Source organism: Gymnodraco acuticeps, unplaced genomic scaffold (assembly GCF_902827175.1).
Source record: "Gymnodraco acuticeps unplaced genomic scaffold, fGymAcu1.1, whole genome shotgun sequence".
NCBI lineage: Eukaryota > Metazoa > Chordata > Actinopteri > Perciformes > Bathydraconidae > Gymnodraco > Gymnodraco acuticeps.
Genome location: NW_022991716.1, coordinates 35,067 through 62,344, shown reverse-complemented (window position 1 = coordinate 62,344; position 27,278 = coordinate 35,067). Strand labels below are relative to the sequence as shown.

Here is a 27,278-nt window from a genome sequence, read left to right as displayed (position 1 = left end):
CCGTTGCTAGGCCAATTGTTAGCTACCCCCTGGCACCTCCCCTGAGCATCAACACAATGAACACAATAACCAAAAGAGTATGAGGTGCTTCAGCTGAGGATCTGCTAATCCAGTGCTTTAAAAGGAGTACACATGTAAGGTACTTCTACATTACTTAAGTACATCACCTGTATACCTCTACTAGGGAGATGCAGCCTCTCAGAGATAGAAACAGGGCTGTTTTAATGAGAGACATGTGAAAAGTTGACTCTTAGGCAATATGTGGTTTTCACAGGACACGGTTAAAAACACATATGATCTTATAGAATATGATGCATTGCTGCAGATTAAACTAACCAGCAGTTTATTAAGGAGGTAAAACATCAGTAAACTGCAATAAATGCAGCAGTACACCTGCACACTTTAACTTTAGTGAGGTTTTGAATGCAGGATGTTTACTTGTACTGGGTTGTTTTCACACTGAGGTTTTAGTTCATAACTCTGTTCTGCTTGTGTTTAGCTGCATGTCTATTTCTATTTTACTGAAAATAATCCCTGTGTGTTCCTGTTCAGCAGGTTATTAAACAAAGGGAGGAGCTGCAGACAGGTGAGGACATTGAAGTGAAAATATGTAGTCAGACGGCCTGACTCCATTTTACACTTCAACGGAGCAGGAGGAAGAAAACAGGGTGAGTGTTAACACCAGACTCTGTTGCGTTTTTAAGACATTCATGATTTACTCTGTTGAACTGTATGTTTAAAATAATGGGTTATCGAAAAAATATATTTCCTAGAGTCCAAGGTGACATTTTCAAATGCTGTAAACTTTTTAATTTACTGTTTTCTGATTCATCAGAGTTACATAACCGGTAACTTCCCCGTAAAGTCAAGATGGAGAGCGGCCTGTCTGAAGTCTGACTGATTTGTTGTAATTAAACCAATGTTTATTATGATGGTTTGGATTTAAATAATTGTGTGTGTGAGTTCTTAAAACATGCTCAATGTTGCTTAAGTGTTACTTATTTAAACGCACATTGAAAAAAAACTAATTTAGGGCAAGTAAATTACATAACAAAATTGAGTTTTGTTGACTTCACCATCAGAACTGTTTTTACAGTGTGCGCTGATGAGGAGGCGGGGCTTATCTTCATTTTGATACTATGCTAGATACCAACTTTAACATATTTTACTGTAATTCAATAGTGATACACGTTTAAAACTGATGTAGAAATAACTACATCATGATACCGGTCAGTAAATATCATGAATTGTAAAGTGTGCTTACAAGACGGCAGGCGAAATGCATACTGTGACAGTATATAAAGGCACTATCTGGCTTTATTTCTAGGCTACTTTAGAAAAGGCACTTCATCTCTACTGATGGTATGAATTATGTGATTGAATTACAAAATAAATGTAATGTTATAAAAAAATATGTAAATTACATTTGCTAATCAAAATGTTGTTTACAAAGGGGTGACATACACATATATGATTTTATTTGAAAGGCCTATAAATGATAAGACATTCATTCTGTTGCTGTTTTTAATTCTGTTCAAGTTATATTGAAACACTTAAGAAAAGTTTGACATTAATCTTCAAGTTAAAGTGAATATTTTAAAGGAGAGGTGTCATGGCCATTTCCACTGATCATAATTCCATTGTTGAGGTCTACTAAAATAGAAAAATACTATGCAATTTTCCAAACTCACATTGGTTTCGCATACAGCATCTCTGTAAAGTATGTGTATTCAGCAGTATTCACTCTCTCCACTAAACGGCTCGTTGCAGCTCTTGCCCCCCCCCTCCCTGTGAGCCCAGTGTGCTCCGATTGGTCGGGACCAGTCGGGACGTTGTGAATCGCGCTGAGCTCTGTGGAGGTGTTATTTCCTTGTTTAGCGATACACAGCCAAACTCATCCTGAGCACACACAAAGTCACAGCCGAAGTAAAAACAATAAGTGTGGCTTGATATTGAGAAAGAAAAAGGTTGATATACGCTGTGAGAATGGGTCTGCAGAGAGAATGGGTCTGTAGAGAGAATGGGTCTGCAGAGAGAATGGGTCTGCAGAGAGAATGGGTCTGCAGAGAGAATGGGTCTGCAGAGAGAATGGGTCTGTAGAGAGAATGGGTCTGCAGAGAGAATGGGTCTGCAGTGAGAATGGGTCTACAGAGAGAATGGGTCTGTAGAGAGAATGGGTCTGCGGAGAGAATGGTCTGCAGAGAGAATGGGTCTGCAGAGAGAATGGGTCTGCAGAGAGAATGGGTCTGCAGAGAGAATGGGTCTGCAGAGAGAATGGGTCTGTAGAGAGAATGGGTCTGTAGAGAGAATGGGTCTGCAGAGAGAATGGGTCTGTAGAGAGAATGGGTCTGTAGAGAGAACGGGTCTGCGGAGAGAACGGGTCTGCAGAGAGAATGGGTCTGTAGAGAGAATGGGTCTGTAGAGAGAACGGGTCTGCGGAGAGAACGGGTCTGCAGAGAGAACGGGTCTGCAGTGAGAATGGGTCTGCAGAGAGAATGGGTCTACAGAGAGAACGGGTCTGTAGAGAGAATGGGTCTGTAGAGAGAACGGGTCTGCGGAGAGAACGGGTCTGCAGAGAGAATGGGTCTGCAGAGAGAATGGGTCTGCAGAGAGAATGGGTCTGCAGAGAGAATGGGTCTGTAGAGAGAATGGGTCTGTAAAGAGAATGGGTCTGCAGAGAGAATGGGTCTGCGGAGAGAATGGGTCTGCAGAGAGAATGGGTCTGCAGAGAGAATGGGTCTGTAGAGAGAATGGGTCTGCGGAGAGAACGGGTCTGCAGAGAGAATGGGTCTGTAGAGAGAATGGGTCTGTAGAGAGAACGGGTCTGCGGAGAGAACGGGTCTGCAGAGAGAATGGGTCTGCAGAGAGAATGGGTCTGCAGAGAGAATGGGTCTGCAGAGAGAATGGGTCTGTAGAGAGAATGGGTCTGTAAAGAGAATGGGTCTGCAGAGAGAATGGGTCTGCGGAGAGAATGGGTCTGCAGAGAGAATGGGTCTGCAGAGAGAATGGGTCTGTAGAGAGAATGGGTCTGCAGAGAGAACGGGTCTGTAGAGAGAACGGGTCTGCAGAGAGAATGGGTCTGTAGAGAGAACGGGTCTGCGGAGAGAATGGGTCTGTAGAGAGAATGGGTCTGCAGAGAGAATGGGTCTGCAGAGAGAACGGGTCTGTAGAGAGAATGGGTCTCCAGAGAGAATTTCCCCGCGATCCCAACTGTCTGTTATCAGCCTGCAGCAGGGAGGAGAAATCAGCTGAGCTGCCTGCACTGAGTGTGTGAGGAAGTCGTGGATTGGTCAATTTGGACCAATCAGCGGGGGCTTAACGTAACGGCTCCGCGGATGTAACGTAACGGCTCCACGGATTGGCGCATTTGGTTCCGGCTACCGCATGACCGTATCGCGTCATAGTTTTGGGCGTGGCTACTGGGTGTTCACACGTCACAAGGTTTTGACTCTGCAGCCCGTTTACATGCATAAAAACCTTCATAACACACAAGGGGACGGGTAATAACCGGAAAAGCATGACATGTCTCCTTTAAAGAAAAGTTTGATATTGGTCAGTTTTTAGTAATGCATAAGGTAAAAGTAAATTAATATGATTAGGTTCCATTGATAACACTACATTTTACACTACTACATCTCTCTCATAAATATTTTTGAGGTCGCCCTCATAGGTCAGCTGGTGCTGGGGCTCTAGATAGATAGATAGATAGATAGATAGATAGATAGATAGATAGATAGATAGATAGATAGATAGATAGATAGATAGATAGATAGATAGATAGAGATAGTTTATTGATCCCAATTTGGAAAGTTATTTTTTTTATAGAAGATCTGCTGTGGACGTAGCATCAACACAATGAACAAAATAACCAACAGCTATGATAGGTTTTTAAGACATTAATAATTGACTCTGTTGAACTGTATGTATAAAATAATGGGTTATCGAAAAATATATTTCCTAGAGTCCAAGGTGTCATTTTCAAATACTTTAAACTTTTTAATTGACTGTTTTCTGATTCATCATAATTACATAACCGGTAACTTCCCCGGAAAGTCAAGATGGAGAGCGGCCTGTCTGAAGTCTGACTGATTTGATGTAATTAAACCAAAGTTTATTATGATGGTTTGGATTTAAATAATTGTGTGTGTGTGTGTGTGTGTGTGTGTGGTTGTGTGTGTGGTTGTGTGTGTTGTTGTGTGGTTGTGTGTGTGTCTGCAGTGTTACTGGTTGATCTCTCAGACTGGAGAAGATGAGTGAGGAAGAGGACAAGTCTTCAGTCTCCAGCTGTCTGTCTCTGAAGAGTGACTGGTCTAAAGAGACCCCTCCATACTTCAGTAATGAACCTGGACCCTCAGACCCAAAGTAAGAGTCTGTTTCTACTGTAAACTGTAAATCAGATTTTATATAATCTGATAATCTGAACTGTTCTTTAATAATGTGTGCAGTAGAGTACATAAAACACAGTAAGATATTATAGAAACACCGTAGAGTATAGTAAACAAGGAGAATAGAGAACAGTAAACATTATTTAAGGATATTTCTGTTACGGCTGGAGGGCAAGGTACGCAGGACCCAAATGCAGAAAATAGGTTGAAAGCAGGAATACTTTATTTCCAGAACTAGGCAACTAGGCAACTATTGCCTAGGCAATATGCGCTGCAAGGATCTCTCTGGGTGCAGTCTGGGTGGAAGAGCCACCTGCTGCATGGAGCTCTCTGGGTCTCTGTGAGTCTCACACCCCGCTTCTCTCTGGGTACTCTCTCCCTCTATTCACACCACTTTTCCCCGCCTTTCAGAGACTTATTGCTGGGTAGAAAAGCCTTGTGCATCACCCTGGATCTCTGCCTGTGAGTCTGAGACCCTGCTAACAGCAGTGACTCTGCTGTACTTATCTTCTTGTACATTTCATTAGTCAAATGTGGACGAAATGGACAGTTTCCTGTCCATATGACCGGCTGTTTGTCCAGTCAAATGTGCATTTGAATTAAAACAGTTTAATGCACTTTTAACACTCATGTACCCACGATTCAAGCTGCTTTCCTGGCTTACAAAGTGCTGTGAAGCAGCCTGTCCTCTAGGTGGGGGAGCCATGTGCTGCAAGGAGCTCTCTGGGTGCACTCTGTGGGTCTCACAGCCTGCTTCTCCGGGGTGCTGGAGAGTCATTTTCAGGCTCCTCTCCACAGTTATCCCCCTAAAAATGATTTTTAATCATTATTTTTGCATTTAAATGATTTATGTTATCATTAACATGGTTCCCAAACACAATGCACATAGTCTGGAGCTCACTGGGGTCCTGCATATATCAGGCGTTTTAACACTTTTTTCCATGAAAATTATTTTTATTCACTATCATAATAAATCAAATTCCGGGTAATTCGGAGCACAATTGTACCTTTTACTATTTAAATGTATTTGTATTATATATTTTTGGGCTATAAAGTGACATTTCTGGGTGACTTTGTCAGTTTATGGAGCTTAGCCCATAAATCCTGGAGGTTCCAGGCAGAATTTGGGAGCTCCTGCCATGCGCCCCCACCTGTGGAAAGAAGAAAAAAGTAAAGAAAACGGTCAATTATATCTTAAAATAATCAAAACTGAAGTTTAAAAAAATTGTTGAAAAAGCTTCAAAGTGCCAACAGAAAAGGGGCTCAAAAAAGCTCAACCCTTCGGCGCTTCCGGCCAAAGCCCCGGACACTTTTCCACTCCCCCCCCCAACTTACAGCGGAGAGGGGAAATCAAGCCTCCCCTTCTCCGTCAAAAAAATGCATTCATCCATTTCAGACTACAGTCCGCACGAAATCGGAAACCCAGTTTTTGAGAGGACTCAGAAAAAAAACGGCTGTCTCACTTCATGGAGGAATGTGTCCGCTATGTGCACTCTGGCTCAGATGAATTTGTTGCCTAGAGAGCCCCCAGCATGGTTCTTACCAAACTTTAAGTCAACTCAGACTTTTTTCTGACTCTGGAGGAATGCAAGGGGAGTTGACAGGGGACTCTACCCGCCTTATGAGGCACTATTTTCGGATACTTTTTTACATTTTCACCCCTTTTGCCTGGTTATTATTATTTTTGTTTCTGTTTTGGCCCGTTCCACCCGGTTCCTTCTACCGGGGGCACTGCCCGGTCCCGGGTGCCCCCCCACGGCCTTTTTCCAGCCGTTCCCCCTCCCCCCCAACTCACCCGTACATTAACGGATTTTGTCCATTTTTTTCTATGTTCTTCTCCTCTGAGCTCACTGATCGAATGGCAGACGCGACCCGCCATCGGAGGGCCTCTCTGCCGGCCCGGCCTTGTGCCGGTGCTCTGGCGGTCGGTTCCTCCAAACTGCGGGTTCTTCTCCTTTGACCTCACTGATCGAATGGCAAACGTGACCCGCCATTGGAGGGTCTTCTCCCCCGGTCCACGTGCCGGTGCTCTGGCGGTCGGTTCCTCCGAACTGCGGGTTCGACTCTGATGGCCGGGAGGGTGTGCTGCGTGGGGGTAACCCTGCGTGTCTCTTACCTCCCGGGCCGACAGATATGAAGCGTTTCCAAGACGAACCGTCTGACTCAGGGGTCCCACCACGGGTTCCGCAGCGGGGTGGAACCTCCGGGCTGGAACCTCCCCACTTCGCAGAGGAGTGCCAGGCAAACATTTGTTTCTCTTACCCTCCACTGTTGCATAGTGGCCTTAGTCGGCTGCGGCATTCAGCAATTGGCTTTTCCCCAGGCCCGGTTCCCCCGGGGACCGGTGCTCGGTGGCTTCACATGATATATGGTCGACCCTACTTCATCACGGGCTACCTGGTTGGTACATATATGCTTGCCGTAAGGGGGATATTGCCTGGTCGCGGGTGTCCCTCCAGAGGCTTGAGTCGAGCCGTCGGCTGCGGTATCATCAATTGGGGTGCTCCACATACTGTATATGCTTGTCCCTAAGGGGGTTGCTACAAGCGCTCGGTGGCTTCACATGATATAGGGTCGACCCTACTTCATCACAGGCTACCTGTTTGATCCTGCGTAACAACCACATATGCTTGTCTGCAAAGAGGGAACTGCCTGGTTTCTGCCCGGGTGTTCCTCTACGGCTAGTGTCCAGCCGTCAGCAAATTTGACCCGCCATCGGAGGGTCTCCCCCCCGGGTCCACGTGCCGGTGCTTGGCGGTCGGTTCCTCCAAACTGCGGGTTCGACTCTGCTACTGGAGTGGACAAAGATATGTGTATTTGCCTGAATGATGGGAATAAACAAAGAATGATATTTTACAGGACATGACGGAGATAGGTGTATTTTCCTGGCTTTCTTGGAAATAAACCAAATTTGATATTGCAGGGCATTACGGAGCTCATTTACCCGTGTGATGTTGTGCAGTACATTACTGAGCTCATTTAACGACATGGATTCGCAAGGTTTACCAGGGGCACTAAGGTCTTACCCGGATGTCCTTATGTGTTTAGTCAGAGTGAGAGTGCTTAAGTTTGGGTACACAGCTTTGCCAGGCGCACCCACCCGTGGAAAGACGAATATGACAAAAAAGTTAAAGTGTGAACCTCCATCACAGGGGGGGGTGCCGTGAAGAAGGCCGAATATGGATGACGATGGGCGGACGGTAAAGCACCGCAAAATCCACCCCCCTTTTAGGGTTACCAGGGGCATGAGGTTCTGTAGGGTGTGATCATCTGGGTTTAGTCCGTGGGGGAGTGCTTAAGTCCGGGGGCCAGGGGACTCACGGTGTGCAAGGTTATGGAGGTGCCCGTGTCAGAGACACATGCTGGAGGTCATTAGTCCATCCTTTGGGGGTCTTGGAGGGGCCACAGAGAGGTGATTTCCCCGGTCTCTGTCCTGGATGTGTGAAATAACCTGAGTCCCCATTTCAGGGACGCATGCTGGAGGTCTCTAGTCCGTCCTTCGGGGCTCTGTGAGCCGGCAAAGAGAGGGGGTTTACCCGTCGTCCCTCCTGGAAGTGTGAAATAAACAGAGTCCCCATGTCAGGGACACATGCTGGAGGTCTGTAGTCCGTCCTTTGGGGGTCTTGGAGCGGCCACAGAGAGGTGATTTCTGCGGTCTCTCCTGGATGTGTGAAATAACCTGAGTCCCCATTTCAGGGACACATGCTGGAGGTCTCTCTCCCGAGAGTGGACGTCCATTGCCTCTAAATAGGGGTCAAATTAGGTCTGTCACTTTGGGTAACCGCACCACTGTCGGACATCTCCCGAGAGTGGACGTCCATTGCCGGTATGTCAGGGAAGCCGTCCGACTGAAGAAGGAGGCCTTCAAGGATATGTTATCCCGGGGGAGTCCCGAGGCAGTTGCAAGGTACCGACAGGCCCGAAGGGCAGCAGCCTCAGCCGTGGCCGAGGCAAAGCAGCGGGTGTGGGAGAAGTTCGGAGAAGCCATGGAAAAGGACTTTCGGGCAGCACCAAAGTTGTTTTGGAAAACTGTCCGACACCTCAGGAGGGGGAAGCAGGGAACTATCCAAGCTGTGTACAGTAAGGATGGGACGCTGTTGACCTCAACTGATGGAGTGTTAGGGCGTTGGAAGGAACACTTTGAGGAACTCCTGAACCCAACAACTCCGCCCTCTCTGGTAGAGGCAGAGCTGGAGTATGACAGGGGATCAACATCAATCTCCCGGGGGGAGGTCACTGAGGTAGTCAAGCAACTCCACAGTGAGAAAGCCCCGGGGGTGGATGAGATCTGCCCAGAAATGCTGAAGGCTCTGGGTGTTGAGGGACTGTCATGGTTGACACGTCTCATCAACGTTGCGTGGAAGTCGGAAACAGTACCGAAGGAGTGGCAGACCGGGGTGGTGGTTCCCCTTTTCAAAAAGGGGGGTCAGAGGGTGTGAGCCAATTATAGAGGCGTCACACTACTCAGCCTCCCCGGGAAAGTTTACTCTAATGCGGCTTTCACACCAGCGCTTTTACCTTTCTAGCTCCGAGCTAGAGCTTTTCTGGTTCAGCTCCGGTTTCCCTTTTCTGCTCCCGCTCTGTTCACACCGCCCAGAGCCCGACTGGTGCTGCCGCTGCTGCGTCATGACGTCACCGTTTATATCGCTGATTTGCTCCCCAACGGTGTTACGCCGCTCACAACAACAACAACAACAACTGCGTCGGGTCGATGATCGTGTTGCTTTTAATCACACAAAGCCAGATTAAATTAAATAAGGACTGCTCCAACCTTATACTTTGCTCCCGAGTGCCGTGGTTCATTGTTTATTATTGTGTTTCTGCAGCATTTACCGACCGCTGCAGTGTTGGCTGCTCTTCCACGGGAGTTTATTCTCCCGTTAGCTCCCGGTTAGCTCACACTGCAGCGGCCGCTCTAAAGTATTCACTCTCCGACTCACACAAGCAGCTGATACATATCCCCAGTTCCCCTTAGCCTAAGTGAATGTGTGTCAGTCTGAATTGACGCTGTTTGGCTTCACAACATTATGAACGTTTCTCTGGTATAAAATGGGTGATGTTAGCATAGCAACCGAAGCTAAACTGACTACTTGCTATTGCTATCCTATTGTGGCATAAACCGTTTTCTACAGGCACATTTTACCGGCGTATTTTTATTATGATTCTACTTGTGATAGTCGGACACGACAACCTGTGCAGCCCATGTATTGATTCCATCCGATAGCTGCTACAATACAAAACAAAACGTCTGCCTCTCTCCACAATGATCAATAACAATGAACGGATGGTCAAAGTAAGGTACAAATAAACAGAATCACACGAAGCCTGGTTAGTGTTGCCTGACTTTATAAAGTGTGTTTATAAGCACTACTGCTTGTAGGCAGGCATGACAGTCGACCCATGTTCAGGTGAGGTGGGTTTAGTTTCCTGCATGCCTCAACGTAAGAGAGACGTAAGTAACGCGACCTCTTAGCTCCGAAGCTCTTGCCTCTAGACCGACAATTTTTTGGAGCTGGAAGTGAACCGGATTCCGGAGCTAAGAGGTGGCGCCGCTGCGGTGTGAACAGGAAAAACCGGCACTTTTCAGGCTCCGGCTCCGAGCCGGAGCTGAAAACGCGTTGGTGTGAAAGGGGCATAAGGTACTCGAAAGGAGGGTCAGGCCGGTTGTCGAACCTCAGATTGAGGAAGAACAGTGCGGATTCCGTCCTGGTCGTGGAACGACGGATCAGCTTTCTACTCTCGCAAGGATCCTGGAGGGGGCCTGGGAGTATGCTTATCCGGTCTACATGTGTTTTGTAGATTTGGAGAAGGCATATGACCGGGTTCCCAGGGAGTTACTGTGGGAGGTGCTGCGGGAGGTCTCTACTCAGGGCCATCCAATCTCTGTACTCCCAAAGCGAGAGCTGTGTCTGGGTCCTCGGCAGTAAGTCTGACCCATTTCCGGTGAGGGTTGGCCTACGCCAGGGCTGAGCTTTGTCACCAATCCTGTTTGTAATATACATGGATAGGATTTTGAGGCGTGGGAGGGGGGGAGGTGGTCTGCAGTTCGGTGGACTAAGGATTGCACCACTGCTTTTTGCAGATGATCTGGTTCTAATGGCTTCATGGGTTACCTTCAGAACTCACTGGATCGGTTCGCAACCGAGTGTGAAGCGGCTGGGATGAGGATCAGCACCTCCAAATCTGAGGCCATGGTTCTCAGCAGGAAACCGATGGACTGTCCACTCCAAGTAGGGAATGAGTCCTTACCCCAAGTGAAGGAGTTCAAGTATCTCGGGGTCTTGTTCTCAAGTAAGGGTACAATGGAGCGTGAGATGGGCCGGAGAATCGGAGCAGCGGGAGCGGTACTGCAGTCGCTTTACCGCACCGTTTTAATGAAAAGGGAGCTGTGCCAGAAGGCAAAGCTCTCTATCTACCGGGCCGTTCCTACCCTCACCTATGGTCATGAAGGATGGGTCATGACCAAAATAACGAGATCGCAGATACAAGCGGCCGAGATGAGTTTCTTCGCAGGGTAGCTGGCATCTCTCTTAGGGATAAGGTGAGAAGTCATCCGGGAGGGACTCGGAGTTGAACCGCTCCTCCTTCGCGTCGAAAGGAGCCAGTTGAGGTGGTTCGGGCACCTAGTAAGGATGCCTCCTGGGCGCCTCCTTAGGGAGGTGTTCCAGGCACGTCCAGCTGGGAAGAAACTGAGGGGTAGACCTAGGACCAGGTGGAGGGATTATATCTCTTCGCTGGCCTGGGAGCGCCTTGGAATCCCCAGTCAGAGCTGGTTGATGTGGCCAGGGAAAGGAAAGTTTGGGGCTCTCTGCTGTAACTGCTACCTCAGCGACCCGACCACGGATAAGCGGAAGAAGATGGATGGATGGATAAAGCGATATATAGCTCCAACATTAGCTTTAATGAAACTGATCTCATTCAGAAAACAAACATTTTAAAGTGTTTTGCTCGTCGTGTTGCAGACGGACCTGACAATGCATTAACTTAATCTTTTTACAAATCACTATCATCACGTTGTTATTTCGTTATCCTTTCAATATTTTTATTGGAATAAATTCACAAAATATTATATAATAAATTCTATGTAAATTGGGTTCATAATGCTATAGTTTTGATAGATTAATACAGCTGATGTATGCCTTAGTAGATACAGGGAACATGTGCTCCTCTGGGTCATGAATCCAGACAGGATGCTGTTTGGTTTTATAATAATATGAAGCTCAAACTATCGACCTAATCACCAAGATATATTATATAGAGATATTTTTAAATATCAAACTAGAATTTGCCCCCTTGTTGTACCTTTGGTGAGAATCAGCTCCACTAATGTAAAGTGCTATAAAGGATGTGTTCATCTCCACAGAGGGAAGAGGAAGAGTGGTGTTCCTGTGGAGGAGCAGCTGTACAGCTGTGCTCTGTGTCAGGATGTCCTGAAGGATCCAGTCTCTACCAGCTGTGGGCACTGGTTCTGCAGACAGTGCATCACCTCATACTGGGAGCAGCACCCTCCATCAGGAGACTCCTCCTGTCCTCAGTGTGGAGAAAGACCCAGAACCAGAGCTGGACTGCAGACGGCCAGTCAGACCAGTTCTGTACAAAGTAAGAGGCTGAACACATGCAGCGTCTTTACCTCCGTCTGGGTGCTGGGTGTCTTCTCTTCCAAAGAAATACTATCACCTGATCTCTTCAGGCATTGTTTTTAAGTTTGTAAAAAAATATTTACCATGGGACTGTAGTGTTTCCCTAAAAAATGTTTTCTGTCTTAATCTCAGGAAAACATTAGCCCTGCAGAAATATAACATTTACGTATGATAGTAAAGATCTCTGCCACGTGGTATTTGGTTGTTCCTTCTGGAGTCTTCATGTCCAGAATTTTTCATTTGTATTCATATTTTGTTTAGTGTCGCATTGTAAAGCATAGATCTTCTTCAAGGCGTTGTTACAGTAACGCGTTACAAAGTAACGCCGTTATTTTTGTAGTAACTAGTACTCTAACGCATTACTTTTTGAATTCAGTAACTCAGTTACCGTTACTACATGGTGCGTTACTCCGTTACTGCGTTAGTTTTTTTTTATATAGTCAACAGCCAGGCGAACAGAGATGAGAACTGTACTTAAGTACAGTACTTGAGTAAATGTACTTAGATACTTCCTGTGTCACATGCGGAGACGCGCTGTGGGCGTGTTTGTGTTGTTTACTAACAAGACTATCATGGCGGCGGCGGAGCTCAAGTCTAGTTTCTCCACCTGGAGATATTCTCACTATTTCACTTTTGTCGAGCACAAAGAAAATAACGTTTTAGTTAAATGTAAGATGTGTCTTGGCGGGTCAAAGATTCTATCTACTGCCCAAACCAGTCATTCAAATCTCTTAAAACATCTGCAAAAACAACATGCTGGGACGAAGCTAGTAGCTAAGACCACAGAGACTCAGCCGACGCCACTCCACCTCCACCTAAGCAACAGCGGCTGGATTTTAACCGAGGGACTGCTAGCCAGGGAAAAGTCGATAAAGCCATTGCACGGTATGTTGTAGAACACGTGCAGGCTATTGCTACAGTGGAGTCACCCGCTTTCAGGGAGCTAGTTAGCATGATAGCATGTCCGGGCGGCACACGGCATATGGGACGGAAAACTTTTTCCAACTACCTGGAGAAAGAAAATACAAAAATGGAAAGCCAGCTCATATCGATGCAATCCAGATTGCATATAATGCATGTCAAGTTGATCAACAGATTGTATTATTCTCCAATGCAATAACAGTACTGAAATGAAGGCTATAAGGCAGGGGTGCCCAACCAGTCGATCGCGGGGAGATTCCCAGTCGATCGCGAGATGTGTCTAAAAATAGAACAACCATATTCTGTTTTATCGTTAATGTCCTATAACATAATCTTCCTGTGCCAGAATAATGCACTTGAACGCATCAAATCTTTGTGATTGGCCGGTGTGACCCCATGTGTCGGGGCGTGGCTGGTGGGCAGTGGGCACTATTTCGCTGACGTTGTCGTGTCAACAGGAGTGACAGTCCGCACACACACAAGACCGCAATTATGGCAGAAGCAAAAAAGCCCAAAATATATAATTTCACTCCGAGTGGGAGGATGATTATTTTTGTATCTATTCCAATTCAAAGTCCATCTGTCTCATCTGCAATGCGAGCGTGGCTTTATCGAAGAAGGGTAATTCAGGAGCGGCATTTCAAAACAGTGCACAAACGCTACGAGACGGAATTCCCTCCTAATTCTGCCCTACGCTCCAAAAGGGGAGGGGCCTGAAAGGACAGCTAAATGCACAGCAGTCCATTTTCACCAGGCCCAACAACAAGAGCAAGGCTGCTACCATAGCACCTTATCGTGTCAGTCACGTTCTTATCAAGTCTTTCAAAGACGGCGAAGTTGTGTAAGAAGCATTCCTGGAGGCTGCCGACGCGCTTTTGGGGGACAGTACAAATAACAGAAGCATTTCAACAGGTTTTTGATATAATAAAAACTCAAGTTAGATACCGTTATTAATCAGATGTAAGTTTTAGTTTGTTTGAACTTATTCATTATAATTATTGTACAAAATGGTATAAGAATGCAAACTTAAATTGATTATAGTCTATTATCAATTCAGGTTAAGAAACTAGTGTTGCTTGCATCCTATTTCTTTTTATAATCTACTAAAATGCTACAAAAAAGGGTTTGATTCTATTAATGTTGTCTTTTTTATTGCACTGTTGCAGCAGATTCCTGAGTAGCTTCAGATCTGAGTTGTCTTATTAGTAAGCCTCATTTTAATAGCAAAGAAAGGGTTCTGAGTATTTTCTTTTTCCCTGTGTCATATGTGGCAGCACTGTTCAATGCTTCTTGAAAACATTACCCACTGTAGTGACTTGTGAATAAACTCCAACTCTGTATCAACAACACTGTTGTGTAACTTCAGTTAAATACTTGTATGTGTGTAGATTAGAAAGAGGTAAGATAAAGGATCTGCAGTATTTTAGGAAGTATTCATCGTACAAAGGTCAGTTTTATACAAGTAGAAGTGTGTATTTACCTGGTAGTAGGCTGTCAGTAATGCCTCTCTATTTGGACTGGTAGATCTCGGCAGACTGGCAACTTTAAAAGTAGCTCTCGGTTCAAAAAAGGTTGGGCACCCCTGCTATAAGGGCATTAATGGGAGCCCTTCTTTTAAGTAACGAAAACGTTACTTTTCACAGTAACGCATTACTTTTGGGTGTAAGTAACTAGTAAAGTAACTGAGTTACTTTTGAAATGAAGTAACTAGTAATGGTAACTAGTTACTGGTTTTCAGTAACTAGCACAACACTGCACAGAAGATAGTGAAGATATCTGATGGCTAGGATTGTTGTCTTTATGTCCAGAGTTCTTCTAGTAGAGGAACAAACCCCCAAAAAAGGCTTTAGTTATGGAGATACCCCTACCCCAGGTAGAACAAAGCACAACCATGTTTTTTCATTACTTTAATATCTGTAATATATGAAACGGATTGTATATTTTACTGCAAAATAAAAAAATGTGGTTGATGTATGGAACTTTCCCATAACCGAAAATAGTGAAAATGTAGGCTCCTCTGAAGGGCGCCATGTCAACCTTATCACGTGTATATCTGGAAATAAGGATCAGAATGTCACCAACTTTTGTTTATATGTTCAGGGTGAGGCAAAGCATACACTAAAGCAACATTTTGTACCAATACCTTTGTCCATCTTTGTAAAATATACAATCAAACACTGATACAATTTAGGCGGAAATTAAATTTGAAAGGAAAAATCCAAAAGGTATGTTTATACTTTTCAGTCATTATTAAAGTTAGGAGACCAATCCCCAAAAAACCTTATTTATATGTACCAAAGAGTGTTATCTTGTGATAAAAGTTGGTTATTTGACTATTAGGGGCTGGTAACCTCTTCTGTCCCCAGCCCCTAACAGGTTGCTAGTGCAGCAAGGTCTTCAAACTGACACATAGAATGGGCCCTATAGGTGTAAATGGATGAACGAAAGGACACAGACCATAGATTAAGGCAAAAAACAAGATTTAAAATAATTATTTTTATATAATATATATAATAATAAACCCATCTTTATCATTCTTAATGCATTTATCTTTATATTTAGTTAATCTTTGAATTAACATGGCAATAGGCCTACTGTGAGCCAACAGGCCTTGCTGATGGAAGGAGGTTGTCACTCAAAATCTCACGATACATGGCCCCATTCATTCTTTCCTTTACACGGATCAGTCGTCCTGGTCCCTTTGCAGAAAAACAGCCCCAAAGCATGATGTTTCCACCCCCATGTTTCACAGTAGGTATGGTGTTCTTTGGATGCAACTCAGCATTCTTTCTCCTCCAAACACGTCTAGTTGAGTTTTTACAAAAGAGTTCTATTTTGGTTTCATCTGACCATATGACATTCTCCCAATCCTCTTCTGGATAATCTAAATGCTCTCTAGCAAACTTCAGACGGGCCTGACGCGTTAAATTATCATTTTTTAAACCATGTCTATTTTAAGATTCTCAAAAGCATTTTCCTGATTCTCTCCTGTTTCCTTCTCTTCCAGCAGAACGTGGTCTGCAGGAGGTTCTATATGAACATAGGCTCAGTCTGAGGAGGAAATGTGAACGTGTGACTGAAGGAACTGATCAAAGTGAAACCCTCCTCAACAGCATCTTCACTGAGCTCTACATCACACAAGGCCTCAGTGAAGAGGTTAATACTCAGCATGAGGTGAGGCAGCTGGAGACAGCTTCCAAGAAGAAGCCCCTCCATGACACTCCAATCAAGTGCCAGGACATCTTTAAAGCCTCACCTGACCAGCAGACTCCCATCAGAGCGGTCCTGACCAACGGAGTCGCTGGAGTTGGAAAAACCTTCTCAGTGCAGAAGTTCACTCTGGACTGGGCCGAGGGTTTGGGAAACCAAGATGTCAGTCTGGTGATCCCGCTCTCCTTCAGGGAGCTGAACCTGATCAAAGGAGAGCAGTACAGTCTTCTCAGGCTGCTCCATGTTTTCCATCCAACCTTACAGAAGGTCACAGCAGAGCAGCTGGCTGTCTACAAAGTGCTGCTCATCTTTGACGGCCTGGATGAAAGCAGACTTTCTCTGGACTTCAGAAACAATGAGGTTGTGTCTGATGTCTCTCAGCAGTCCTCAGTCAACGTGCTGCTGACAAACCTCATCAGGGGGAAGCTGCTTCCCTCGGCTCTCGTCTGGATAACTTCCAGACCTGCAGCGGCCAATCAGATCCCTCCTGAATGTGTGGACAGGGTAACAGAAGTACGAGGCTTCACTGACGCCCAGAAAGAGGAGTACTTCAGGAGGAGATCGAGTGATGAAGACCTGTCCAGCAGAATCATCTCTCACATCAAGAGCTCCAGGAGCCTCCACATCATGTGTCTGATCCCAGTCTTCTGCTGGATCACTGCTGCAGTTCTGGACCACATGTTGACTACAGACCAGAGAGGAGAGCTGCCCCAGACCCTCACTGACATGTACGCACACTTCCTGCTGGTCCAGACCAAGAGGAAGAAGCAGAAGTATGAAGCGGGACATGAGACGAGTCCACATTGGCTGACGAAGCCTGACAGGGAGCTTCTTCTGAAGCTGGGGAGGCTGGCGTTTGAACATCTGGAGAAAGGAGACATCATGTTCTACCAAGAAGACCTGCAGCGCTGTGGTCTTGGTGTCACCGAGGCCTTGGTGCACTCAGGAGTTTGTACAGAGATCTTCAAAAGAGAGAGTGTGATCTTCCAGAAAACAGTCTACTGCTTTGTTCATCTGAGCGTTCAGGAGTTTCTGGCTGCAGTCTACATGTTGCACTGTTACACCAACAGAGACACAGCGGTACTGAAAGACTTCCTGCAGAGAGACTTGGACGAAGACAACAGTGATAGCAGTGATAGCAGTGATCAGGAGTACTCATCCCTGGATGTCTTCCTAAAGAGCACCATGGAGAAATCCCTCAGAAGTAAAAATGGCCACCTGGACCTGTTTGTCCGCTTTCTCCACGGCCTCTCTCTGGAGTCCAACCGGAGACTCTTAGGAGGCCTGCTGGGTTGCACAGACAACCATCCAGAAACCATCCAGAGAGCCATCAGCAACCTGAAGGAGATGAACAGTTATGAAATCTCTCCTGACAGGAGCATCAACATCTTCCACTGTCTGACAGAGATGAAGGACCTCTCAGTACATCAGGAGATCACAGAGTTCCTGCAGTCAGAGAACAGATCAGAGAGACTCTCTGAGATCCACTGCTCTGCTCTGGCCTACATGCTGCAGATGTCAGAGGAGGTTCTGGATGAGTTGGACCTGGAGAAGTACAACACATCAGAGGAGGGGAAACAGAGACTGATTCCAGCTGTGAGGAACTGCAGGAAGGCACAGTAAGTCCAGATGTGATTCACTTTATAAACTAGATCAGAAGTTTAGTTCTTCAAATATCAGTTATTCTATTTATTATAATAATGTTACCTTTTACATTTTTCAGTTCTCTTCATATTCCTTTTCAAACAAATGAAGGACTTTAGAGATGTTCTCACAGCAGCATGTGATCACAACACACAGCAGTATGTTACAGTTATCAGTGAATGCAGTCATTCAGATATCATTCAGTTTGTTCAACATCTGTTTTTACCACAATGTTTAAGAGATTAAAATAAGATCTGACAGGCTGACAAAGAATATAGAAAACTCTATTAATATTATTATATTAAGTTGACTAACAGAAAATGAACTTGTTTTATCAAATTCATGAAGTTAATATAATGTTTTCTCTCTTTTATGCTAACTCTTTTTGTAATATTTGTGTGACAGACTTGTTAACTGTGGACTCTCAGAGTCTCAATGTGAAGTCGTGGCCTCAGCTCTGAGGTCGGACCCCTCCCATCTGAGAGATCTGGACCTGAGTGAGAACGATCTGAAGGATTCAGAAGTGAAGCTGCTGAGTTCTGGACTAACGAGTCCAAACTGCAGACTGGAGACTCTCAGGTTAGTTCAATAACTGGATCAAATAATATCATTATTATAGATATATTTTTCGGTATTTATCATTTGTAGAATTTTCCTGAGAACAATACATTTTCAATATTTTTTTCTGATTTTGCTAATGGTTTAATATTGAGTAGAATAACATAGGTCAGAGAAAGTGAATGTGTGACGGAGAGTTTTTCAGCTTCCACAGACTCACTCTGTGCTCCATGAGTCAGAGAAGATGCTTTCAGTTGATGAGCTGAGATAGAGGGGACTATTTTCTACAACACGGGGTGAGATCGTCTCCTTTTTGATCGTGTTTTTCCTTTTTTTTTGTGGATTAAAAATACAAACATTTCCGTTTTGCTGCCGACGGGCGCGGTAGCAGCAGCCTTTCTCAATTAACTATATATATAGTTCAACAAAAGGATACCCAACATCTAAATATTGGATTGTTCTTTCTTAGTAAGATCCCATTTTCATTACCAATTGGGGTCTTACCTTGACTTGAAGATGAAGTCCATGCTCTCCTTCTGGACAACAATCTCTATTACTTTTTTGTAAAAGTCCTCCGTATCTTCCTCTAGTTTCAAAAGTCTAGTTTGTTGTTTGCGTCTACCGTCTCTGCGTAGAATAACAGTAGCAACAAGGACCTGTGGGCTCACTTGCGCCCCCTTCAGTGCGGCAGAGGTTATGGCTGCCTCCCCTGGTGCTTTTTTCATTGCCGTTGTATGATGAGACCAGCGAGCCTAAATATCATATATACGTGAAATAAGTTATTTAGAGACTATGGATGGCGAGGATAAATGTAATAAAGGGATCTACAAACATTACATTGGTGACATACAGTGAGATGGTGCAGGCATGCGCTTAGGGCCCGCTTTCCAGCCAGTTTCTGTGGGGTGACGCATTCTGAGGTGAGGCAGAGCTCATCTGTGCCTCACCTCACCCCACAGTAACTGGCTTGGGCGCGCTCACAAAATAAGTGCCCGCGTTACATTAGTGCCCGCGCTCCAGCCAGTTACTGTGGGCTTACGAGAGGCAGAGCTCGTCCCTGCCTCTCTCCTCATCGCTCCCATGTAGTTGTAGCGGAGCTCGACAAATTTGCTGATTTTGACTATAAAAAGCGATTGGAATCAAACATAAATCACATTTACAACACAGATCAGTGGAGACATGTTATCATTATTACTGTTTAGTTTTTCTTTAGTTGTTGTTCCGTTACATTGTAGTATGGCCAGTCTATGAGTATGACAGGTGAGGCTCTGCCTCCCCTGACTGCACGTCGCTGTAAACATCAGCATATCCGGTCCTAGTCCGGTGATTACCTGCTAACGGAAACTCTGCTACACAATTCTTATTATTATTATTGAAACATGACCGGTAAGTTTCAAATTTGTCCGGTAAAATAAATTCTGTCCCGAAATATCAGCTTACATTCATAATGTCAGCGGAGGGAGGGAGGCGGCGCTGTGGAAGAGCAGAGTGGAGGGAGAGCTGTCATCTTCCCTTTACAAGCTTCAAACATGTATTTATCGTGTGATTTTGGAAATAAAAGTTTCATATTCTGAAAGCCAAGACTTTGTTTATTTAAAATCAAACAAAACACCCGATCCCCGAAAAACTTTTTTTTTTACGCAAATCCACGTTTATTTTGAAATGAGCCGTTGCGACTTTCAACTGATTTCGATAGAGCGGGTCACATATGGCAAATGTGTGGTTGGGGGGAACCCAACCACACATACATTGAGTTTGAGTAAAATACTTGGTTACTGATTAATTTAGGTTATAATATATTAAATTGCAAAGCAAAACTGCTGTAATTGATTTATTTTGTCCTTTGATATTTTTTAACGGTTTTCAACCTGAAATAATCCTAATGTGTCCTTGAAAAGTTGAAATAAAGAAAAGGAAAAAGGATTCCAGTTGTCCATGCATCCTCTGTTGCCCCTCAAGCCTCTCAAATGTGCAAACACTCAAATAAATGCCAAAAACCCAGAGAACTTGACAATACTTATCAGAATAAAAGTATGTTAAATAACACTGCTAGTTAATAACTCTACTCAGTGGAGGCTCATCCATTGAGGAAAGGGAGGACCATCCTCCCTACAATTTCAGAGAAAAATAAACTTTGAAGAGAACAATAAATACACCTCAATTAAAAAGATAAGTCTGTTAAAATACAGACAATAGCCCTGGCTTTGGGACTGAAATGGGGCTAGAGAGGACGAGCCTCTCTTTGGGCGGGTCTAGCCAAAGGCTCTGGATTGGGCCAACAGGGGCGCTGCGCCCTCTTACCAAAATCAATTCCTTGAATTAGGCTTTGATTATGTTCTGGCCCGCCATCTTGCGGCTCAGCAAAAGATTGGCCCACGGCCAAACTTACTTGCCTACTCCTGATCTATAGTTTGATAGATATTACGAAGATGATTTGAGGTATGCGGCAGCCTCCATGTAAAGTTACAGGTTGAAAACAATATTTCCGGTCTTGACGTTTTTATAATAAAACCAATGATAAAATTATTTAACAGTGATATCTGCAGTACTCACCAACTAAAAAACATCAGTTTATCCTTGTTAATTACACAATATTGATTGGTTTAAATTGTGTATAATGCTTTTGTGTTTTTCCCATTGGTTTTTCTCTTTCGATTCTGAGAGACACCTTTTTTTTTTCAGAGGCTAAAACATAGATTGTTTTAGCCGCAATGCATGTTGGGATATGATGTTTATCCGATATGAAATCGGAAAACTTTTTTTTTTAAATAAAATAATACTTTATTCCGAGTGTTCTTGCTTTAGGGTTAGGGTTGACAATATACAAGGATGAAAATACCCATAACCAGACATACAAAACTACAACACAGACAGATCCTAACACTCTCCTCTCATTTCTCTTCTCCCTTCTCTCTCTCTCAATGTTGGTACGCAAATGCACCTTTTTTCAAATGACCCGGTGCTCTTTTCTTGGCGGAGGTGCGCGTGCGCACCTGCGCACCAGTTATGTGCAGCCCTGACTATTAACTTTATTGTGAAATTAAAACAGAACGGTAAAGGAAAATACAGTTTCAGTCTCTCGATGTGAAGCTTATGCATTGTACCATGAACCTGTATAGACCTGTAACAGTCAACTGCATGAGGAGTTGGAAAGGTAGTAAATAATATCTTTAAAAACTACAAAAAAGTCCCTTTCTATCAGCTGTGCACCGTTATGGTGTAAATACAGCCTATCTACCAATTGGATCAAATATAAAAGTCAGCCGAATTAGTGTTGATACTGCAAGGAGACGCACCTGCGCACCAGTTATGTGCAGCCCTGCATATTATTTTTGATATGTTTTATTAACTAGACCACTGTTTTTTTAACCCGCACCGCCTAGTGGTTAAAGCACGTTATTGAATTTTGTTGTTGAATACGTTTTATTTGATGAAAACATTAAAATATTAAGAGTAGCCTACATACAACATTGGGGGAAAGTAGAAGGCATGATAGAAATATAGAATAGAAAATATCAAGAAGATACTGTAGTGATCTCTACAATAAAACAGTTTAGTGCAGGACGTCCAAAGACATTAACAGGAGGATGTGTGAAACAGACAAACTAATGAGGCTTTATTTAAACATTAAAGAATACTTTTTTTTAATAAGAAAAAAACGTTGGGGTTATCCACAGATAAATATGAAGTCTGACAAAGTACTTAACGTCCAATATATTGCATAGTTTATTTTGGCACTTGACAATCACCTTCCCTGAATTTGAATACGAAAACCTCTTATAAAGAGACGTGCCATAGAACATGTTGCGAAACACACAATAGCCAGCATGTGTAGTTCTGGCTATTTTGGAAAGTCTGCCATGGTTCCATTCCATTTCATAGAGCTGTTGACGCTCAGCGTAACCTTGTCGCACTGTCACTCCAACATCCAATCACAGGGCTTGATGACTAATCACGGGGTTTGTAAGGCAAGGCGGATGTTGTAGTCCCAAACGATAGCTGGGGATTCTGGGTAGTATAGTGTCTCCGGAAACTGTAGCGTCTAAATTCCGAAAAAACAATTTTTTTCTCTGAATCGAAGGTTAAAAACACAAAAGCATTGTACACAATTTAAACCAATCAATATTGTGTAATTAACAAGGATAAACTGATGTTTTTTAGTGGATCAGTAATGCAGATATCACTGTGTAATTATTTGACAGTGAGGGGAATATATCCGGTTTTATTATGAAAACTTCGAGACCGGAAAAACTTTTTTAACTTTACATGGAAGCTGCATACACGTTATCCTGGCGAGACCTCAAATCATCTTCGTAATATCTATCAAACTATAGATCCTACACATCCACTGGACGTGGATTCTAAGAGTACAATACACGCTTTTCGCCAGAAATCGAATCAAAAAGCATTTTAATGACCAAACTATTCCACAATTTAGGATTTTCCAGAGAGGGTTATTTGTGAATAAACGTCCCTCTGGAGCGTTTGCAATGAACGGGACGGGAGCATGTTGTTTCTTACACGACCACTAGAGCACCTCTAGTGGTCGTGTAAGAAACAACATACACTTTAAAACGTGTCTCTGGGTCGTAATAAGAGCATGACCAATCGGCCTATATGGTCGTTTTTTGTAGGAGGACAGGCTGAAACATGCACACACACAAACACACACACACACACACACACATACACATACCATTATCCAACATCAAAAGCGACACACACATATCATTTCAGTAGCAAGTGACCATTGCAGAAAACAGTAAAAAGTGTGACATTTTGCTGCAGGCTTCAAAGGGTTAAAATTATCGCCATCTTGTAGACCAATGTGAAAATTGAAAGCTAGTAGTGCAAAATGAAACCTTAACATAAAGGAAATCAAGAGTTTATGATAAGATAAATGTGGGGTCAAAAAAAGCATTTTCAATGGGGCATTTTTTGCCGCTAGGAACAAATGCATCAGTTTTTATGTAGCTTAGCCATTTTAGGCTAATTAAAAAAACTGAGACGACAATTCCAAATACAACTAAAAAAGAAAATCCTCTGGCATGTTTGAGCAATATTCATTCAACACAGCCAAAATGGCTTGAACATCAAAACCCGAATGGCTGAAAAATGGCCCCAGGGACTCTTAAGGGTTAATAACGCATAAAACCTGTCTTTGTTTATTTGTGAATGTGTGGGTTGATATAGAAGACAGTAGGAAAATACATTTCCGTTTGGAATATTTTGTAGAAAGAGTAGCTTCTCCGTTTATCATTTCTATTTTGCCTTTATAATAATATTTCGTGTCAAGAACCCCTTGTGCGTAATAAACACATCTATTTGTAATAGAGAAACTGCTGCAGAGAGTTTGAGATTATCAGGGATTTGTTTCTACATCATTGCTAAAGCTTCAGCTCTGAACAGATGATTAAAAAACCTGGAGTTATTTGAAACATGAACATTGTTTTCTAAAGTGACATCATGCTTTCTTTATTCAGACTGAGTGGCTGCTGGTTGTCAGAGATCAGCTGTTCTGGTCTGATCTCAGCTCTGAAGTCCAACCCCTCCCATCTGAGACATCTGGACCTGAGTCACAACGCTCTGCAGGATTCAGGAGTGAAGCTGCTGAGAGATCTTCTGGAGAGTCCAGACTGCAGACTGGAGACTCTCAGGTCAGTTCTCCATCTGTAACTTCTGTGCTGAGATGAAGAGAGTTGTGTTGACTCTGAGCTGCAGACATCAGGCTGATATCACTCTGATCCTCGCTGAGCATCTTAATGCTGACTCTCCTACCCTGCATAATGCACTCATCTCAAACACCTGGAACTCACCTTATATTCTGCAGCACGCTTTAAATACATTATATACAAAATACAACAAGAACATATTTCTAATAAAACTAAACACTAATATTTTCTGAAGCTACACGATGCTTCCACTGACTGAATAGTTCAAACTGAAGATGCTGTGATTTCATGACTCCACTGTTCCTAAAATAAATACTCTGGATGTTTTTCTTCACATTTCTTCAAAACTCATTCTGAAATATTTGCCATCTTTGTAAACGTTGTGATCTTGAGTTGAATCAGTTCCTGTGTGTTTTATTGGTCTGGCTGCACATCATGAGTTAGTGTAGATGGAGCAGAGTCTCAGATGTGAAGTCACCTCTTTATTATTGAAGGAGAAGCACGTTGTCTTTCATATTAATGAGAGATCTTTTCACTTTTTCTCTCTTACAGCTTTTACCTTTGGAGTTTCCACTTTCTAACCTTCTTCAGCTCTGAACAGATTATTAAACCTGGAGTTATTTCAAACAGGAACTTTGTTTTCTAAACTTACATCATGTTTTCTTTATTCAGACTGAGTGGCTGCTGGTTGTCAGAGATCAGCTGTTCTGGTCTGATCTCAGCTCTGAAGTCCAACCCCTCCCATCTGAGACATCTGGACCTGAGTCTCAACGCTCTGAAGGATTCAGGAGTGAAGCTGCTGAGAGATCTTCTGGAGAGTCCAGACTGCAGACTGGAGACTCTCAGGTCAGTTCTCCATCTGTAACTTCTGTGCTGAGATGAAGAGAGTTGTGTTGACTCTGAGCTGCAGACATCAGGCTGATATCACTCTGATCCTCGCTGAGCATCTTAATGCTGACTCTCCTACCCTGCATAATGCACTCATCTCTAACACCTGGAACTCACCTTATATTCTGAAGCACGCTTTAAATACATTATATACAAAATACAACAAGAACATATTTCTAATAAAACTCCTAAACACTAATATTTTCTGAAGCTACACGATGCTTCCACTGACTGAATAGTTCAAACTGAAGATGCTGTGATTTCATGACTCCTCTGTTCCTAAAATAAATACTCTGGATGTTTTTCTTCACATTTCTTCAAAACTCATCCTGAAATATTTGTGATCTTTGTAAACGTTGTGATCTTGAGTTGAATCAGTTCCTGTGTGTTTTATTGGTCTGGCTGCACATCATGAGTTAGTGTAGATGGAGCAGAGTCTCAGATGTGAAGTCACCTCTTCATTATTGAAGGAGAAGCACGTTGTCTTTCATATTAATGAGAGATCTTTTCACTTTTTGTGATCAGGAACATTGTTTTCTAAAGTTACATCATGTTTTCTTTATTCAGACTGGAGCACTGCATGTTGTCAGAGATCAGCTGTTCTGCTCTGGCCTCAGCTCTGAAGTCCAACCCCTCCCATCTTAGAGTTCTGGACCTGAGTCACAACGATCTTCAGGATTCAGGAGTGAAGCTGCTGACTGATCTTCTGGAGAGTCCAGACTTCAGACTAGAGACTCTCAGGTCAGTGAGGGGTCGACTCTCTGCTGGTTCAGCAGTTTAGTATTAAACACAGGGAGGTGTTTCTCTCACTGGGATCACAACAAGTCAGTGATGTTACCCACTGACTGCAGGCTCTTCCTTTTATTCTTCCAGAAACAATATATTGTAAGGTTGAGAACCACTGGTATACAGTTTACTCCCCACGGATGGTGTCAGGCTACAGAAACATTAAAATGTCTCTGAAACATTTTTGAATGATTCAAACACATAAATAAAACATAGGTGTAGTCCTTTAGGCGATTCATGAGGAACCGTTACATATTAAGTACATATATTGTAGAAGTACATGCAGTACATACATATTAATACTTGAACAAAATAGGTGAACTAAAATCCAGCTCTGGGAACGTGGAGGAATATAAATATCTCAGTTTTCCTTGAAGCAGAAGACAGGAAGTGATTCACAGAGCAGATGTTATCAGTTGCAGAGTCACTACATTTATAAGACCTCTGTATGAAGTGATTGTTGGTTATTTAATAAAAGTGTTTTCCTGTTTATCTTCCAGGTCCACGAGGATAAACGTCCCAAAGACATGTTGCATTTTGCAGTGAAAATCTGATCTGAGCATATTCCAAAACGGCAAAGAAAACAAGACCAGGGGCCTGTTCTACGAAGCTGGTTCAACCTAACCTGGATATGTTTGAGTTAGCCGGTTGGCCTAATCCAAAACATACGCGCTCTCGCTAAACTGTACTACGACGCGGGTTATCAAGTGGATCGCTCAAGCCAGCCGTGTCCTATCTAGCTAGGTGCGCGTTCACATGAAAGGGGTGGTATCTGGAGCATTCGACCAATCACAAACATGGAGAAGCGCACTGACAGCGCAGCGTCATACTTCCTGAATGAAAAGTCAACTATAATATTAGACATATGAAGAAGTTAAACTTTAAACATCCATGACTTAAACACTTGATCCAGTATAAAAGCCACACAGCTGCACCTGCAAGGTGAACACAGCTGGGAACAGAACAAGTGTTTGAATGCGTACATTAACAGCTTTATGATATCACTGCCCCGTCTAAGACACCATCTGACTTTAATTACATTTGTCTCGAGTGTTTCCTCAACTTAATGTGTTGCTTAAAATAATCCTTCTGCATCCAGTCTGTGACGCTGTGAGTGTTGCACGGCCTGATACGGCTCAGCTGACTCAGATCAGGAGATATATGATACATTATGAAGTGATATGCCGCGGACTGTACGTAATGTTACTCTGATCCGGTTACTTTTGTTGTGGCAGATATTTAAGTAAGCTTTCTTAACGCTAATGTTATAATAGTCAGATTGCTCTGAAGATGGAGGAGATATTCTATTAATGTTCACGTTCACACAGTCGGTGATTTTTGCCGGCCGTCTTTCCTGCGACGGCAGCTTTTCTGTATTTCCTTTCTCCTGTAATATGACTTGATCGCTTTAAACTCCGCACACTGAGCTCTGATTGGTCAGCAGGCAGTGCTTTCACTGAGTTGAGCTCTTAGCCTGCAACCTAACCTGCTCCCGACCAGGTTAGCCGCTAAGCATCAGTTACCATGGAGATCTAGCCTGCTAAAAAGAGAACCAGCTTCGTAGGACCGGAAAG

The 27,278-nt window shown here is 43.6% G+C and overlaps 1 protein-coding gene across 4 annotated transcripts; it reads left to right on the top strand.

Moving 5' to 3' along the window:
• The first annotated feature begins 552 nt into the window (after nt 1-552).
• On the top strand, nt 553-26,412 carry LOC117534718 (protein NLRC3-like). 4 transcript variants are annotated; one of them, XM_034198960.1, is made up of 9 exons: nt 553-668; nt 4,219-4,362; nt 11,749-11,984; nt 15,957-17,775; nt 18,206-18,379; nt 23,842-24,015; nt 24,703-24,876; nt 25,486-25,659; nt 26,205-26,412. In XM_034198960.1, the coding sequence occupies exons 2-9, from the start codon at nt 4,250-4,252 to the stop codon at nt 26,248-26,250; spliced, it is 2,910 nt and encodes a 969-aa protein (XP_034054851.1). In that variant the 5' UTR covers nt 553-668; nt 4,219-4,249; the 3' UTR covers nt 26,251-26,412. The 4 variants fall into 4 exon arrangements, with proteins under 4 accessions (XP_034054851.1, XP_034054850.1, XP_034054852.1 ...); XM_034198959.1 differs by having other exon boundaries at nt 15,954-17,775; XM_034198961.1 differs by lacking the exon at nt 23,842-24,015 and having other exon boundaries at nt 15,954-17,775; nt 26,205-26,411.
• The last annotated feature ends 866 nt before the right edge of the window (nt 26,413-27,278 follow it).

Bases quoted from the DNA above. Each gene is read 5' to 3' on its own strand.
- LOC117534718 (XM_034198959.1), top strand. From the start codon at position 4,250: ATGAGTGAGGAAGAGGACAAGTCTTCAGTCTCCAGCTGTCTGTCTCTG. The intron at 4,363-11,748 runs GTAAGAGTCTGT...TCATCTCCACAG, and splicing joins CCTGGACCCTCAGACCCAAA to AGGGAAGAGGAAGAGTGGTG. The intron at 25,660-26,204 runs GTCAGTGAGGGG...TTTATCTTCCAG, and splicing joins TTCAGACTAGAGACTCTCAG to GTCCACGAGGATAAACGTCC.